Source organism: Globicephala melas, chromosome 2, assembly GCF_963455315.2.
Source record: "Globicephala melas chromosome 2, mGloMel1.2, whole genome shotgun sequence".
In the NCBI taxonomy this organism is placed as follows: domain Eukaryota; kingdom Metazoa; phylum Chordata; class Mammalia; order Artiodactyla; family Delphinidae; genus Globicephala; species Globicephala melas.
Window position 1 is genome coordinate 115738798 of NC_083315.2, and position 18803 is coordinate 115757600.

The 18803-nt window shown below is 38.6% G+C and overlaps 1 protein-coding gene across 1 annotated transcript in view; it reads right to left on the bottom strand.

Annotated features, from left to right (window-relative positions):
• Positions 1-18803, bottom strand: part of SLC25A21 (solute carrier family 25 member 21) — a 529502-nt gene that overhangs the window by 52856 nt on the left and 457843 nt on the right. The window contains exons 6-7 of the mRNA XM_060293607.1: positions 9186-9245; positions 4822-4929 (exon numbers count right to left, since the gene is read on the bottom strand). Of these exons, the coding sequence (XP_060149590.1) occupies positions 4822-4929; positions 9186-9245 (168 nt within the window). The remainder of the gene's footprint in view (positions 1-4821; positions 4930-9185; positions 9246-18803) is intronic.

Below are 18803 nucleotides of genomic sequence, written 5' to 3' on the forward strand. Positions count from 1 at the left end.
AAATACCTTGTTGTAATGTAGTTGGACTGATCACCATCATTTTACCACAGAGGGAACTGCAAGTAACTTGTTCAAGGCCATACTGTTAGGAAATGGTAAAGAGCTTGATGGGTACATCTCTCCGCAAACCCTTATGGCTTTTTGCTCCCCAAACCAATTGCCTTTCTGTTCTAGACAGCTTTGTTTATATATGTTCTTTGATAATTTGCACATAAGGTTTAAGCTCTTTAAGAAATTACAGAGCAGGAAAAATGGGGGTTCCTGCTACTATAAATGAAGTACTAGAACCAGAATTATGCAAGGTTGTGTCCTAAGATGGGTCAGCAAGTCATTCCCACCTGAATTAGCTGAAAAGATTCTCCCTGAGGTGGGTTTAACCCGGCAGAGCCATTAGAACATTTCTTTTGGATTACTTACTTTTCTTTATACGGTTCTGTATTTTCTAAATTTTTACAGTGAGCAAGTATTACCTTCTAATGTAAATGTTTACAGATAATACTGGATACATTCTCATGTTAAACATTCAAACGCACCAAGCTCTTCCCTTAAAACTCTTATCTTCCTCTCTCCCCTTCCAGTCTCCTTTCCAGAGGCAGCCAAAGTGAGAAGTTTGTATGAATTCCTCCAGACCTGCACTGTCTTCTAAGGACATCACCATCCACATGAGGCTACTGAGTGCTTGAAATGTCCTAGTTTAAACTGGAACGTGCTTGTAAGCATAAAATACACACTAGATTTGAATATCCAGTATGAAAAAAGAGTGTAAAATATCTCATATAATTTGTTTATTGATTACATTTTGAAATGATAATATTTTGGATATACTGGGTTAAATAATATATAATTTAATTTCATCTGTTTCTTTTTACCTTTTTACATATAGGTGGCACATGTTATATTTCTATTTTTGGACAGCACTGCTTGAGAGTCTAGACCATTTTTAGTACATCTGTACACTTATATGTACATACAGAAATATGTAGTTTTTTTGGTGTCTCCTAACATAAATATGCATTATCTATACATAATTAAAACTTTATACCAGAATTAAAACTTTTTTTCTTAAAAAAGGAAGCATAATCTTTAAATGCTTTAGGCATTAAATTAATTCCTAAAAAAAAAAATTTAATTCCTTTCTTCCTCCCTTTCTCTTCCTCTTCCTCTCCCCGCCCACCCACCCCATAATTCTTGACAACCTACAAAGCCTGAGAATGAAGAAAGTATTAATTATTCTTTGCCATACAGATGCTGAAGTGAGCGCACCTAACATTGTTTTGGATTAATTCAACACAGGTACAGATTAACAAAAGGGTATCACTTGTTGGATAAAAGGACGTGCTAGTCAATAGACGTAGGCTTTGGAGTTAATGAGTTCTCGACAAAAGACAGAGAAAACAGCTGCACTTGCCCCAAATGACTGGTAGGTATTTTTAAATGTCTAGATCTGAAATTTGCTATTCTTTTTTAAACATCTTTATTGGAGTATAATTGCTTTACAATGGTGTGTTAGTTTCTGCTTTATAACAAAGTGAATCAGCTATACATATACATATATCCCCATATCTCCTCCTTCTTGCATCTCCCTCCCACCCTCCCTATCCCACCCCTCTAGGTGGTCACAAAGCTGATCTCCCTGTGCTACGCAGATGCTTCCCACTAGCTATCTATTTTATGTTTGGTAGTGTATATATGTCCATGCCACTCTCTCACTTTGTCCCAGCTTACCCTTCCCCCTCCCCATGTCCTCAAGTCCATTCTCTATGTCTATGTCTTTATTCATGTCCTGCCCCTAGGTTCTTCAGAAACTTTTTTTTTTTTTTTAGATTCCATATATATGTGTTAGCATATGGTATTTGTTTTTCTCTTTCTGACTTACTTCACTCTGTATGGCAGTCTCTAGGTCCATCCACCCCATTACAAATATCTCAATTTCGTTTCTTTTTATGGCTGAGTAATATTCCATTGTATATATGTGCCACATCTTTATCCATTCATCTGCTGATGGACACTTAGGTTGCTTCCATGTCCTGGCTATTGTAAATAGAGCTGCAATGAACATTGTGGCACATGACTCTTTTTGAATTATTTGTCAGGGTATTTTCAGGGTATACGTCCAGTAATGGGATTCCTGGGTCATATGGTAGTTCTAATTTCAGTTTTTTGAGGAACCTCCATACTGTTCTCCATAGTGGCTGCATCAATTTACATTCCCACCAACAGTGCAAGAGGGTTCCTTTTTCTCCACACCCTCTCCAGCATCTATTGTTTGTAGATTTTTTGATGATGACCATTCTGACTGGTGTGAGGTGATACCTCATTGTATATCTTCTCTGGAGAAATGTCTATTTAGGTCTTCTGCCCATTTTTGGATTGGGTTGTTTGTTTTTTTGATATTGAGCTGCATGAGCTGCTTGTATATTTTAGAGATTAATCCTTTGTCAGTTTGAAATTTGCTATTCTTATCACGTCATTCCTTTCACTCAGATTTTTTTTTGTAATAGGCATAGTCCCATGACCTTATGTTGGGTGACTGACTATGCACTAACTACTTTTCAATTTGATCAATATTGGCACCTTTGACCAATAAAGTGCCACCTCTGATCAGCTACTGAATCCTGACAGTTGCTGGAAACAAAATGCTGACATGTGTGACCTATGTGATCTCTGTTTTACCAAGTTCTGACTAGTTGAAGTAATATGACAAATATTTCATAGGGTACCTAATAGATTTTATTTTGCCTAAGTAAATACCTGACAATGAATCCAGTTCAGTGGATTCTGCAAAAGAAACGACCTCAAACAAGTTCCCCATCCTCCCCCACTTAGAAAAATGGCTGTATATACATAAACTATTTACACAGACCACACTCGTGTCAATGAACTATAGGAGCATGTGCGCATGTAGCATTCTTGTGTTGGGCTGGAAGGGTGTTTACCATGTTCTAGCAAGGCCTCAGCATGTGCAAAACATTAGCAGCTCTTACATGGCCTCAGTGTAGAACCTTCCTGAGGGCAGAGGAGAGAAAAAGAACATTAGGCATGAGCAGGGGTGCTGTGATACTTCGTTATTTTCATTCCTGTGAGTGCTTCTTGGTGCTCTGTCCCATTTGTGTTCCTCTGCTTGCATGCTGTCTTGATAAAGGACTGCAGTTTGAAGGCCTGTGTATTTTTTTTTTTTTTTTTTGCGGTACGCAGGCCTCTCACTGTTGTGGCCTCTCCCGTTGCGGAGCACAGGCTCCAGACACACAGGCTCAGCGGCCATGGCTCACGGGCCCAGCCGCTCCGCGGCATGTGGGATCTTCCCGGACCGGGGCACGAACCCGTGTCCCCCGCATCGGCAGGCGGACTCTCAACCACTGCACCACCAGGGAAGCCCAGGCCTGTGTATTCTTTTGCTCACTCCTTGCTGCCCCAAGACAAGCTTCCAAATGGGTAAAAATGGGACACTGAATGGGGAGCCCCAAGTTTTCTTCTACCTGGTAATTCTCCCAGCCAAATTTTCCTTGAGCAGATTCCATGGGGGTTGTCTTTAATGCTCCATATTGACAGGACATTTAAAAGTGTTTCTTTTTATTTGTTCCTGGTCCTTGCCATCTTTTCCCATCATTAAAGGAAGAATAGAGAAAAAGCAAAACAGAAACAGAGACTAGGGCAATACAGGATTTTCCAACCTTTTCTGAAGTGCTATATATCTCTGCAATTAAGACAATCTTTTGAAACTTAAAACAAAATATCTTCCTTAATTAGGATTGACATCCTCTGAGTAGATACCATCTGCTGTAGCAGGCCAACCCTGTCCTCCGCAGCTCTTGGCAGTTACAGGTGAGTAGGGGCCCCCTCTCCGTTCACACACCCCTGCTCAAGAAGCTGCCAGGGAGCTCTCAGGCAGTAGCAGCAGGCAGGAAGTGGGGTGGGAGTGAGAGGGGGTCTCCACCCATTAGCAGATGCTTAAGTAGTAGGCAGGGGAACTTTTCTATGGAGAAATTCAGGTCAGCAGATACTCCAAACCAATTTATACCACGTGCTACCCAGTTGTGGAAGTAAATTCAAATGCTAAGAAAGGACCTGGACTGCCAATCCCCTTATTTTTTCCCTACCTTGGGCTTGGCACCCAAAAGAATAAAACAAGAACAGTTGGACTCGGTGGTTTAAAGGGAATTATTCGGCAACTTCGAGGAAGTGAAGGCAGCACAGACCAAGGCAAGCTGTCTTCATGGAACATCATGTACCAGTGACTAAATGTCAAGACCCATCATTTCCAAGTGGTAACGTCTACACAGGTTTAGTAGTATGCTCATTCAGATTTAACCAAAAGACAAGCTTGACAGATTATCAGAATCTTTGGGGGAGGGCAGTGTGTGGAGTCAGGAAAAGTGTGAGGTAATTTTACAAATGACTTCATAATTTTTTTTTTAAAAGCACAGCAATATTATCATCCTAGTGGTTTTTGCTATAGTCTATTCTAGTAAAATGTGAAATAGAAGTTCTGCCAAAAGTACAGAAAACATTTCCAAACAAGTCATTATAGATTACATTACAACTCTATAATAAAAATGTCTAAACATGTGTTTGTCCATTAGACTTTTCTTTAAAATTAATTTTTATTGGAGTATGGTTGCTTTATGGCGTCCATCAGAATTTAGTGCATTTTTGTTAACGCTTTCCTTGTGGAAGAAATTTGACTTTTTCTTATGCTACTTCCTTAACAATAAGTTACTATGGCTTTAACAAGTGGCTATGGGCTGGGTTCATAATTTGATGTTATATTCTGAAAAATAATTTTTACATTCCATCAACAACAGGAAAACATTAAATGATTACCTCTGTAAATTTGTTCCGATTGGCTTGCAAGCCAACTTTTACTACCTCAAAAGGGTTGACCACAATGGCTTCTGTTAGTCCAGATCCCAATCCAGCAATGGCAAAGGTCTAGAAAAATTAAGTCAATCAATACTTTAAAACAAGTCATCATGTGTATGGGGTTAAACATCCTACTCATTACACTATGCAGCTGAATGTTATAATGAGAATGGAGAAACTCACATAAATGCACCATATACCATTACTAAACAGCTTTAGATCTTGATTAGATGCTGACAATTCATGAAGAAGAAATTACAGAAGCCACAAACCACATCCTAACAATTCAAAATAAAATGTCAAAGCCCCATCAACAATGACTTTGTCCTTTAATGAAAAGAAAGGTTGTTTTACTTATTTAAGGTGGATGCTAAAACATCTGCACATGTAACAACTAAAAGAGAGTTTGACTCAGAAAAGGAGAACTTCACTTTTAAACACCTACTTAAATACATTTATTGAGCATATAAGAAATTCAAGGAGGAGAACCACAAATAAAATGCTTATAAAAAGCTAAATTTCAGGTAACCAAACAGTATAGCCAAAAATATTTAAATGTATAGCCATATTCTTAGAGTCATTATTCTAGGAAATTAAGAAACAAAAGAAAACAGTTTAAAATTAATCCTTTATCTGACTTTTTAAACTGATAATTGCCCTATTCTTCTAGACCTAGAAGCTGAGGAATAAAAGTTGAGGTCAGAGATAAATAGGTTGTCTTGAAGGGCTCAGATAAAATCTAGAACATTTATCAAAAGGTGGCTGTGGGGCTTCCCTGGTGGCGCAGTGGTTGAGAGTCCACCTGCCGATGTGGGGGACATGGGTTCGTGCCCTGGTCCGGGAAGATCCCATGTGCCGCGGAGTGGCTAGGCCCGTGAGCCATGGCCGCTGAGCCTGCGCGTCCGGAGCCTGTGCTCCGCAACGGGAGAGGCCACAACAGTGAGAGGCCCGCGTATTGCAAAAAAAAAAAAAAAAAAAAAGGTGGCTGTGTATCAGGTTCTTATTTGTTATCTGTTAAGAACTTCTGCAGTAGGAAAGAACAACTTTCTAGAATTTTCCACTGAGTAGAATGCTTAAAGGATTTTCAGAAACTTCGTATCAAAAATAACCACAACTATTAAAACACACACACACACACACACACACACACACACAAACACACACAGCAGGAAAACAAAATGAAACAAAGCCTCAAACCTTCAAAAGAGATGCTGAAAAAAATAATTCTTTGGTGCTGAAGCTCTAATTTCAGGGGAAGAGGTAATACTGTATACAACTAGGAGAAAAAAAAAAGTCAGTGAAGAGTAAAGCAGAGACGCTTGTATTCGGAGTCTCTAATTTCTTCAAAGTAGGAGACTAAAAGAGAAAAGGGAGAAAGGAATGTTCTATAACCTTAGAAGGGGAGGCAAGGTGGAACCAGGGCAGGATCCAGAGCCAGGAGGTCTGGGTTTAGGTTCTGGTTTTGCCACTTTATTGGCTGTGTGACCAGAGATGCCATGTACAGTAGTTTGGGCACAAAGTTACATGTGGAGGCTGAAATCAGCCTGCAGCCTACTTGCCAAGCCAGAAAGGCATCAGTCAGGAGAAAGGGGCACCTTTTCATAATCCACACAAAAACACCGTGTGTGTTAGCTGCAGCTCTGTGTTTAAATCACTGAGTCTTTTAAAGAAGATGTGGTACATATATGCAATGGAATATTACTCAGACATTAAAAAGAATGAAATAATGTCATTTGCGGCAACATGGATGGACATGGAGATTATCATACTAAGTGAAGTAAGTCAGATAGAGAAAGACAAATATCACATGATATCACTTACACACAGAATCTTAAAAAAATGATACAAATGAACCTATTTACAAAACAGACTCACAGACTTAGAGAACGAATTTATGGTTATGGTCGGGGGGAAGGTTAGGGGAGGGGGATAGATTGGGAGTTTGGGATTGACATGTACACACTGCTATATTTAAAATAAAATGCCTTTCCATGAAAAAAAAATCACTGAGTCTTTTATAAGCCACTGTTTTCTCATCTGTAAAATGGAGACAACAATATCTAATCTTTGATTTAATACGGTTATTCTGAGGGTCAAAATAATGTGTGAAGGCCTTTTGTAAAGTGCTGTACAAAACCACTGTTACTGTTGCATGACGAGGAAGAATGGGATTGTATACAGATTCTAGGAGAGAGGGGATAACTAATGTTTCCTTTCATGCCCCTTTATTACCATTTTAAACATATTTGTATAGGGTAACAGACAAAATATTTTATTCATTTACCTCAGACTTCCATCATGGAATCCAAAGGCAGAAAAAAAAAAATACTAGTCCCAAACTCTTCTGACTGAAAAAGCTAAAATCCAGATGTTCAAGTTTTTATTACTATACGCAATCTTCCAAGTAATTCACTTTTTTGTTCTTCTATAAAACTCAGCTACATTTGCTGTCAGAACTAGTGTTCAGCAGTCCCTCGTCAAAAGAACTGATCAGCTATCAGCGGATCATGTTACTCAGATTGTTCCAGAGACCAGCGGTAACTGTTGGGTTCCCAGCCTCCCAGGCTTTTCATGTAAGAGCACTAGGGGACATTTAATGGCTGTTTAAGTGTCTAGCTGTATCAAAAAGAAACTGTAATAAATGAGTTCAAGAAAAGAGAAAAACTGTATACAGTTTGCATGAATTCGGTGAGAGGAGCTGAGGTAGCCAAATGCTTTTCTGTTTGAATTCTCAAGACAGAAGTGCAGTCTCTCACACGGTACCAATGCTTGACACAGGATCAGCCATGGCCCTCTGGAAACTGCATTTTACTGTCCTTTGCTAGGAAGATTTTTTTTTTTTTTTTTAGAATTGGCTTCTTCTTCTTTTTTAAAATTTATTTATTTATTTATTTTTGGCTGTGTTGGGTCTCCGTTGCTACGCACGGGCTTTCTCTAGTTGCAGAGAGGGGCTACTCTTCACTGCTGTGCATGGGCTTCTCATTGTGGTGGCTTCTCTTGTTGCAGAGCATGGGCTCTAGGCGCGCAGGCTTAAGTAGTTGTGGTTCGCAGGCTCTAGAGCACAGGCTCAGTAGTTATGGCGCACGTGCTTAGTTGCTCCGCAGCTTGTGGGATCTTCCAGGACCAGGGCTTGAACCCGTGTCCCCTGCATTGGCAGGCGGATTCTTAACCACTGCACCACCGGGGAAGCCCCGCTAGGGAGTTTTTAATCCTCTTTTTAACAAGATGTTTTCAAAGTAAAGGGAGACAGTCAGGGAAGACACTGAGGAATTAAAAAAAAATCTCAGCTTATTTCAGGACTCATGCTACCACTTCTCCTTCCATGAGAGGCCGCTTCACAGCCCCCTTGTTTAAGCAGGAGGCTGGACCAGAGGTTTCTTTGTCATAAAACAAAGTGACACTATTAGGTTTCTTAATTGGATTCTTCCTAGAAAGGGAGTATGTATGATTTTTTAAATAGCAGCTACTTCTTCTTAATGAATCTTTAGAAATAAAGTAATGAAAGAGTTGAAGCTCAGAACTCTGCCCCTCTGGCTGAGTTCTAAGGTGCATTCCAGCAGGTAAACTGGGGTATTTTCCTGGACGTTGGAAGACACATTGCCAATTGGAGGGCCAATGCAGATTTAGTTTAGTTTAGTTTAGTTTAGTTTTGCTTTGCAGGTTTGGGGGAGAAATTAGTGCATTGGCTCTCTCTGGGGCTCTCGCTGCATGCATATTGATAGAACCTATTTGGTCAATATTATTTAACTTGTTTTGTGAAAAGCAGCGAAATCACGAAGAAGGAAAGGAGTGGCATCGGCAAATGTTCAAATCACCAAATGACTTTCATGTAATAGTTGAGATGTGTCATTGTAAGATCACTGTTCTCCCCAACTATAAAAGGCCCCTCAGCCTGCATCTGACCACAGAGTGACCTGAAGTCCTATAGTTAATACAGCTTGAGCAAAAGCTGCAAAAGTGACCTGTTAGGAAATAATTTTAGGTACAGTGACTTTCACATAAATAGATATGTGCAGTATGTATGTAAACATACGCATGTTTTGGCTTCAAAAGAGTCTTTGACAAATGTACTCTTTATATTCTTGACCATATCTCATATGGGCCTTTCCACACGTATCATTATTATCATAAATTCATCACTGGGAGCTATAAAATGGCCAAATTGTGAGTTATTAGGAAGATGGCTTTCAACAAGTAGCTGAACATTGAATAAGTCGAATTCATATTTTAGTAGCTGAGCTTGGGGAATCAAAAGGGTTTTTGTTTCCAGATTTTGCTGTATGAAATAACACACACACTTAAGTATAATAAATACTCTCACTTACCAATGCTGGTGACAGTGACACATATCCTAGCAATTTCTTGTACTGCTCAAAGGTGAAAAACTGTGAAACAAAACCAAACCCAGAGATTTATAACGATTTCCTGCAACAAACCTTTTAATTGACTCAAATTTCTTTAGTAAATCATTATATTCACCAGCATTCTAAAAAATGATAAACCATCAAACACAGTTTTTAATCCAGTCTTGGGTAGTTGCTATTGAATCTTACTTGAACATTCACATTTTCAAATGCAGCTATAATAGCCTACAGAAGAGCTGATGGAATCTTTTATAGCGGTAAATGAACCATACAGCTTCCATTTACCATGACCATTTTCAGTTTCCCCAGACATCAATAGACTCCTTTTTTATGGCAGTGATTCAAAATTATAGGCATAGAGACCTGAAATCTTTGGTCTCCTATGTTTTCTCTATGGCCTGCTTTCCCAGTGAATGCTCAATTTTCTAACCCATTTGTAAAAGACATCCACTTCTCAGCTTTAACTCGCATTTATACTGCTGTGTATCTCTACTGTTCCATGGGATTTCTAAACACTCAGTGATGACGAAGATGCCATGATAAACTAGGGAAGGACCCAACAAGGACATCTAGTCCATCCCCTGCCTGAAAGTAAGACTGTCCTCAACCTCAGTGAAGAAAGAGAGCTGCTTATTCCTTCCTTAAAAATCTGACGATGATGAAGATTTTGTTGGTTCCTTCAGTAGATGATGTTTAATATAATTTTCTCTGTAAATGGATTTCAATGGAGGCAAATCTAATCAATCACTTTGTATAATATGTTCCAAATAAAGTTCTCTCCTCTCTTTTTATATTATATATTTTGGACAACGATCTGCTTGAACATGATGGTTTGCTCCTGGGGTACTCTGTTAGGTAGCTGCCAACATCACTGATAAAACACACTCTTAGGTCCTGCTGGGGTCTGATTCTCAAGACCTCAGAAATGGCCTGGGTATTTTATGGTCTTAATATGTCTTCTACTCTATTACTTTATAACCCAGTACTATGGGGCAAGAAATAAATATAGATTTGAGAGCCAAATAATATTCTGTTGTTACAAAGAGGTAGTTCCATGTAAACATGGCTCTCATGTGTCTTTGGGCAGTTCCAGAGTCATTGCCATCACCAGATAGATGGATTCTCTTAAAGACTCAGTGACTATTTTTGTGCTATGTTCCTTTAAACCAACTCTGGATGTAGATTTCTGTAAAACAGGAATTCATTCATTCACTCATTCAACAAATATTTCTTGGTTCTACGCACTGGGGATGCAGCAGTAAACAAAGAGAAACCCCTGTCTTCTTGGTCTAACATTCCAGTGGATGGTGATAACCCTGAAACTATCCTAGTGTTCAAATAATACCACCAGGAGCCACAACAGGTTTGATGAGCGATGCACTAGAAACGATTAAAAGGAAAAGGGTTATGATCTTGGGTTTAAAAAATAATTTATTTTTTCTTCCTTTTCATGGTCATCATCGTAACTATTCTTTGATAACCACCCTGCGTGGATTTTGACATAAGCAGTCCTAGGTTTGAATCCGGAATTAGCTATGGAGGTATAGCTTGACCTTTCTAACCCTGAAGAACACAAAACTTCTAGAGTAGTCCTTAAATAAGAGAACTTGAGTAAGATTTCTTGACATTCCTGGCACATAGGAGACTTTCAGAAAATCTTAGTTTCCATTTCCTTTCTTCACTTTGGATACTAAAGGAACCATCGATCCCTTATGTACATGTATCATTCATGAGAGCTTGCTGTGGTCTAGGAAACATGCTAAGGCCTTTGGATGTGCTACTGCATTTAATCCATACAACATCACCAGGTAACAGGTTAGAGTACAACCATGATTCCCACTTGTAGATACCTGTCCTGCAGCTAGTGAATGGAAGGATTGAGATTTCTCCCTAAGTCTAACTCCAAAGCCTGGGTATGCTCTTAACCACTACACTACACTGTACTGCTCACTGCTGAGCCATGATTTTTTAGTGGTTTGGAAAGAGGTTCTCTGCGATAGAGTTTTCTTTCTGCTGAGGTCTTCTTGCCTTCCCTGACCTTGGAAGCTGAGTCCCTTAAGGCAGAAGATTTCAAACTTTTTTGACCACAATCTACTATTTACCATATTTATCATAATCTATTTACCCAGCACAGGTGCACATGCACATGTAGTACACACTCATATTTATAACTGAAACAAAACATTGCTGTAAAACAATGTTCAGCTCTTCACTATGTGTAATGCATTCTGTCTCTACTCTATTTCATCAAAAAATTTTCTGGTGAACCACTACATCTAGTGACCCATCAAATTGATTTCAGGACTCACAGGTCATGACCCATACTTTGGAAACACTGCTCTAAGGGGTCTATGTGGGTTCGGGAAAGTTCTGGGAGATGATGGACCTCACAGAATGCCTCATTACCTTGCTCCCTTCCAGTGTGAGGATGCATTTTTTTTTCCTTCTGACTTTCTGTCATGACAAAGAATTAAGGAACAAACTGAGATCTCAAAGGAGAAGTGTGGGGACATAGACTTGACCTGTCACTCTAAGCAATTCTCACAGGCAATTCCAAGTCTACACTTTGGGGCAATTCTAGGCTTTTCATTTCCCCATCTCTAAAACTGTTTTTAAAAAACTACCACCAGCTGGTTGGTACTCATCAGCAGTCTGGCTGGAAGATTCTGGTGAATGGCTAGGATGAAGTGATTCAGGTTCCTACAAATAAAGAAGCCTCACAGATCAGAGATAAGTTGCTAATGTATTAAATTCAAAAGTAATGAACAGGGACTCCCCTGGTGGCGCAGTGGATAAGACTCTGCGCTCCCAATGCAGGGGGCCTGGGTTCGATCCCTGGTCTGGGAGCTAGATCCCACATGCATGCTACAACTAGGAGTTCGCATGCCACAACTGAGGAGCCCGTGAGGTGCAACTAAGGAGCCCGCCTGCTGAAACTAACACCCAGTGCAACCAAATAAATAAATAAATATTAAAGAAAAGTAGTGAACAATATATATTACATATTCTAATAAGCAAATAGTGCTTCAAACTAAAAATAAAAAACCTTGTTTTAATTTCTACCTTTGCAACCAAAGTCTAATTTACTGAATATAAAATAAAATATTATCTCAAGAAAGGAAATATTAAAATCTTTTAAAATGGATTTTCAATAATAGTAAATAACATAATGTCATAGTTTGAAACCAATATTAAATAAAAATATTCATTCATTCAACAAATATTTACTGGATGCCTCCCATGTGCAAAGCTTAGAAGACATTGTACTACAACTATATTCTTAAGAACTAGTAGATTAGTTGTTACTTTAATTCCTTTCTATAGAGTACTACTCTTTTACTTCCTTCATGATATTTCTTAATATTTCTCATCCACAACACTAGTTAGTGCAGAGATGTGATAAAGGTACCCTATCACATAAGACATGAGGTTACACTCTAAGGATGAAATTAGGAGGGTCAACGTGTAATAATGTCACCTACCCAGAGTCATGCAAATGTGTGACTTAAGAGGTTTGAAAACATTCGTAGTCAGTCAAGGCTTTGGGAACCTTGAATATAAAATCTTGAATCCAAATTAATATGTTATATATAACCTATAAAGTGGAACCTTGAAATTGGTAGTCTGGTTGGATTTATCCCAGGAAAGGGGCTGGACCTCGGGGACAGGCCGTGTGGTCCCTGGAGAAGTGTCAAGTTGTGCTTCGGCAGGGGAGGTGGGTACAGTTTGCCTGGGTGACCCAGCCCTCCGGACGGCACTTTCCCCTTTGCTTTCATCACGCTCACTAAGCAGTCTGATCACTAAGCTGACCTCCCAGATCGTCTATTCTGGGAGGCAGTTAAATTACGTGGAAACAGTTTGATCCATTTGGGTCTTACTTTTAACAAGTGGGACCTGAGCAGTGCTCAGACTAGGGTTAACTATTCCGCAATACAGAGGCAAACACCTTCTGGGTACACCTCTCAATACCCTGTGCATTTCTTTTCTTTTTTTTTTTTTTGCATTACAATTTTTTAAAATATCTTTATTGGAGTATAATTGCTTTACAACGGGGTGTTAGTTTCAGCTTTATAACAAAGTGAATCAGCTATACGTATATATATATATCCCCATATCCCCTCCCTCTTGCGTCTCCTTCCCACTCTCCCTATCCCATCCCTATAGGTGGTCACAAAGAACTGAGCTGATCTCCCTGTGCTATGTGGCTGCTTCCCACTAGCTATCTAGTTTACACTTGGTAGTATATATAAGTCCATGCAACTCTCTCACTTCATCCCAGCTTCCCCTTCCCCTTCCCCGTGTCCTCAAGTCCATTCTCTACGTCTGCATCTTTATCCCTGTCCTGCCCCTAGATTCTTCATAACCCTTTTTTTTCTTTGAGATTCCATATATATGTATTAGCAAACGGTATTTGTTTTTCTCTTTCTGACTTACTTCACTCTGTATGACAGACTCTAGATCCATCCATCTCACTAGAAATAACTCAATTTCGTTTCTTTTTATGGCTGAGTAATATTCCATTGTATATATGTGCCACATCTTCTTTATCCATTCATCTGTTGATGGACACTTGGTTGCTTCCATGTCCTGGCTATTGTAAATAGAGCTGCAATGAACATTCTGGTACATGACTCTTTTTGAATTATGGTTTTCTCAGGGTATATGCCCAGTAGTGGGATTGTTGGGTCATATGGTAGTCCTATTTTTAGTTTTTTAAGGATCCTCCATACCGTTCCCCATAATGGCTTTATTAATTTACATTCCCACCAAGAGTACAAGAGGGTTCCCTTTTCTCTACACCCTCTCCAGTATTTATTGTTTGTAGATTTTTTCATGATGGCCATTCTGACTGGTGTGAGGTGATACCTCATTGTAGTTTTGATTTGCATTTCTCTAATGATTAGTGATGTTGAGCATTCTTTCATGTGTTACTTGGCAAGCTGTATATCTTCTTTGGAGAAATGTGTATTTAGGTCTTCTGCTCATTTTTAGATTGGGTTGTTTGTATTTTTGATATTGAGGTGCATGAGCTGCTTGTAAATTTTGGAGATTAATCCTTTGTCAGTTGCTTCATTTGTAAATATTTTCTCCCATTCTGAGGAATGTCTTTTTGTCTTATTTATGGTTTCCTTTGCTGTGCAAAAGCTTTTAAGTTTCATTAGGTCCCATTTGTTTATTTTTCTTTTTATTTCCATTTCTATAGGTGGTGGGTCAAAAAGGATCTTGCTGTGATTTACGTCACAGAGAGTTCTGCCTATGTTTTCCTCTAAGAGTTTTATAGTGTCTAGCCTTACATTGAGGTCTTTAATCCATTTTGAGTTTATTTTTGTTTATGGTGTCAGGGAGTGTTCTAATTTCATTCTTTTACATGTAGCTGTCCAGTTTTTGCAGCATCACTTATTGAAGAGGCTGTCTTTTCTCCATTGTATATTCTTGCCTCCTTTATCAAAATTAAGGTGACCATATGTATGTGGGATTATCTCTGGGCTTTCTATCCTGTTCCATTGATATATATTTCTGTTTTTGTGCCAGTACCATATTGTCTTGATTACTGAAGCTTTGTAGTGTAGTCTGAAGTTAGGGAGCCTGATTCCTCCAGCTCCATTTTTCTTTCTCAAGATTGCTTTGCCTATTCGGGATCTTTTGTGTTTCCATACAAATTGTGAAATTTTTTGTTCTAGTTCTGTGAAAAATGCCATTGGTAGTTTGATAGGGATTGCACTGAATCTGTAGATTGCCTTGGATAGTACAGTCATTTGCACAATGTTGATTCTTCCAATCCAAGAACATGGTATATCTCTCCATCTGTTTGTATCATCTTTAATATCTTTCATCAGTGTCATAGTTTTCTGCATGCAAGTCTTTTGTCTCCTTAGGTAGGTTTATTCCCATATATTTTATGCTTTTTCTTGCAATGGTGAATGGGAGTGTTTCCTTAATTTCTCTTTCAAATTTTTCATCATTAGTGTATAGGAATGCAAGAGATCTCTGTGCATTAATTTTGTATCCTGCTACATTACCAAATTCATTGATTAGCTCTACAAATTTTCTGGCAGCATCTTTAGGATTCTCTATGTATAGTATCATGTCATCTGCAAACAGTGACAGCTTTACTTCCTCTTTTCCAATTAGGATTCCTTTTATTTCTTTTTCTTCTCTGATTGCTGTGGCTAAAACTTCCAAAACTACGTTGAATAATAATGGTGAGAGTGGGCAACCTTGCCTTGTTCCTGAACTTAGTGGAAATGGTTTCAGTTTTTCACCATTGAGAATGATGTTGGCTGTGGCTTTGTCATATATGGCCTTTATTTTGTTGAGGTAAGTTCCCTCTATGCCTACTTTCTGGAGGGTTTTTATAATAAATGGGTGTTGAATTTTGTCAAAAGCTTTCTCTGCATCTATTGAGATGATCATATGGTTTTTAATCCTTTAAGTTGTTAATATGGTTTATCACATTGCTTGATTTGCATATATTGAAGAATCCTTGCATTCCTGGGATAAATCCCACTTGATCGTGGTTATGTGATCCTTTTAATGTGCTGTTGGATTCTGTTTGCTAGTATTTTGTTGAGGATTTTTGCATCTATGTTCATCAGTGATATTGGCCTGTAGTTTTCTTTCTTTGTGACATCTTCGTCTGGTTTTGGTATCAGGGTGACAGCGGCCTCGTAGAATGAGTTTGGGAGTGTTCCTCCCTCTGCTATATTTTGGAAGAGTTTGAGAAGGATAGGTGTTAGCTCTTCTCTGAATGTTTGATAGAATTCGCCTGTGAAGCCATGTGGTCCTGGGCTTTTGTTTGTTGGAAGATTTTTAAATCACAGTCTCAATTTCAGTGCTTGTGATTGGTCTGTTTATATTTTCTATTTCTTCCTGCTTCAGTCTCAGAACGTTGTGCTTTTCTAAGAATGTGTCCATTTCTTCCAGGTTGTCCATTTTACTGGCATATAGTTGCTTGTAGTAATCTCTCATGATCCTTTGTATTTCTGCAGTGTCAGTTGTTATTTCTCCTTTTTCGTTTCTAATTCTACTGATTTGAGTCTTCTCCGTTTTTTTCTTGATGAGTCTGGCTAATGGTTTATCAATTTTGATTATTTTCTCAAAGAACCAGCTTTTAGTTTTACTGATCTTTGCTATTGTTTCCTTCATTTCTTTTTCATTTATTTCTGATCTGATATTTATGATTTCTTTCCTTCTGCTGACTTTGGGGGTTTTGTTCTTCTTTCTTTAATTGCTTTAGGTGTAATGTTAGGTTGTTTATCTGAGATGTTTCTTGAGGTAGGATTGTATTGCTATAAACTTCCCTCTTAGAACTGCTTTTGCTGCAACCCATAGGTTTTGGGTTGTCGTGTTTTATTGTCATTTGTTTCTAGGTATTTTTTGATTTCCTCTTTGATTTCTTCAGTGATCTCTTGGTTATAAAGTAGTGTATTGTTTAGCCTAAATGTGTTTTTATTTTTTACAGACTTTTTTCCTGTAATTGCTATCTAGTCTCATAGCACTGTGGTCAGAAAAGATACTTGATACAATTTCAATTTTCCAAAATTTACCAAGGCTTAATTTATGACCAAAGATATGATCTATCGTGAAGAATGTTCCATGAGCACTTGAGAAGAAAGTGTATTCTGTTGTTTTTGGATGGAATGTCTTATAAATATCAATTAAGTGCATCTTGTTAATGTATCATTTAAAGCTTGTGTTTCCTTATTTATTTTCATTTTGGATGATCTGTCCATTGGTGAAAGTGGGGTGTTGAAGTCCCCTACTATGATTGTGTTAATGTCAATTTCCCCTTTTACGGCTGTTAGCATTTGCCTTATATATTGAGGTGTTCCTATGTTGGGTGTATAAATATTTACAATTGTTATATCTTCTTCTTGGATTGATACCTTGATCATTATGTAGTGTCCTTCTTTCTCTCTTGTAATAGTCTTTATTTTAAAGTCTATTTTGTCTTATATGAGAATTGCTACTCCAGCTTTCTTTTGATTTCCATTTGCATGGAATATCTTTTTCCATCCCCTCACTTTCAGTCTGTATGTGTCCCTAGGTCTGAAGTCGGTCTCTGTAGACAACATATGTACGGGTCTTGTTTTTTTACCCATTCAGCCACCCTATGTCTTTTGGCTGGAGCATTTAATCCATTTACATTTAAAGTAATTATCAATATGTATGTTCCTATTACCATTTTCTTAATTGTTTTGGGTTTGCTATTGTAGGTCTTTTCCTTCTCTTGTGTTTCCTGCGTAGAGAAGTTACTTTAGCATTTGTTGTAAAGCTGGTTTGGTGGTGCTGAATTCTCTTAGCTTTTGCTTGTCTGTAAAGGTTTTAATTTCTCCGTCAAATCTGAATGAGATCCTTGCTGGGTAGAGTAATCTTGGTTGTAGGTTTTTCCCTTTCATCACTTTAAACATGTCCTGCCACTCCCTTCTGGCTTGCAGAGTTTCTGGTGAAAGATCATCTGTTAACCTTATGGGAATTCCCTTGTATGTTATTTGTTGCTTTTCCCTTGCTGCTTTTAATATTTTTCCTTTGTATTTAATTTTTGATAGTTTGATTAATATGTGTATTGGCATGTTTCTCCTTGGATTTATCCTGTACGGGACTCTCTGCACTCCCTGGACTTGATTAACTATTTCCTTTCCCATATTAGGGAAATATCTTCAAATATTTTCTCAGTCCCTTTCTTTTTCTCTTATTCTTCTGGGACACCTATAATGCGAATGTTGGTGCATTTAATATTGTCCCAGAGGTCTCTGAGACTGTCCTCAATTATTTTCATTCTTTTTTCTTTATTTTGCTCTGTGGTAATTATTTCCACTATTTTATCTTCCAGGTCACTGACCCCTTCTTCTGACTCAGTTATTCTGCTATTGATTCCTTCTAGAGAATTTTTAATTTCATTTACTGTGTTGTTCATCACTGTTTGTTTGCTCTTTAGTTCTTCTAGGTCCTTGGTAAATGTTTCTTATACTTTCTCCATTCTATTTCCAAGATTTTGGATCATCTTTACTATGATTACTCTGAATTCTTTTTCAGGTATACTGCCCATTTCCTCTTCGTTTGTTTGGTCTGGTGGGTTTTTACCTTGCTCCTTCATCTGCTCTGTGTCTCTCTGTCTTCTCATTTTGCTTATCTTACTGTGTTTGGGGTCTCCTTTTCTGCAGGTTTGTAGTTCCCGTTGTTTTTGGTGTCTGTCCCCAGTGGCTTAGGTTGGTTCAGTGGGTTGTGTAGGCTTTCTGGTGGTGGGGACTAGTGCCTGTGTTCTGGTGGATGAGGCTGGATCTTGTCTTTCCGGTGGGCAGGACTGTGCCCAGTGGTGTGTTTTGGGATGCCTGTGACCTTATTATTATTTTAGGCAGCCTCTCTGCTAATTTGTGGGGTTGTGTTCCTGTGTTGCTAGTTGTTTGTCATATGGTGTCCTGCACTGTCGCTTGCTGGTCATTGAGTGGAGCTGGGTCTTAGCGCTGAGATGGAGATCTCTGGGAGAGCTTTCGCTGTTTGATATTATGTGGAGCCGGGTGGTCTCTGGTGAACCGATGTCCTGAACTCGGCTCCCCCACCTCAGAGGCACAGACCTGA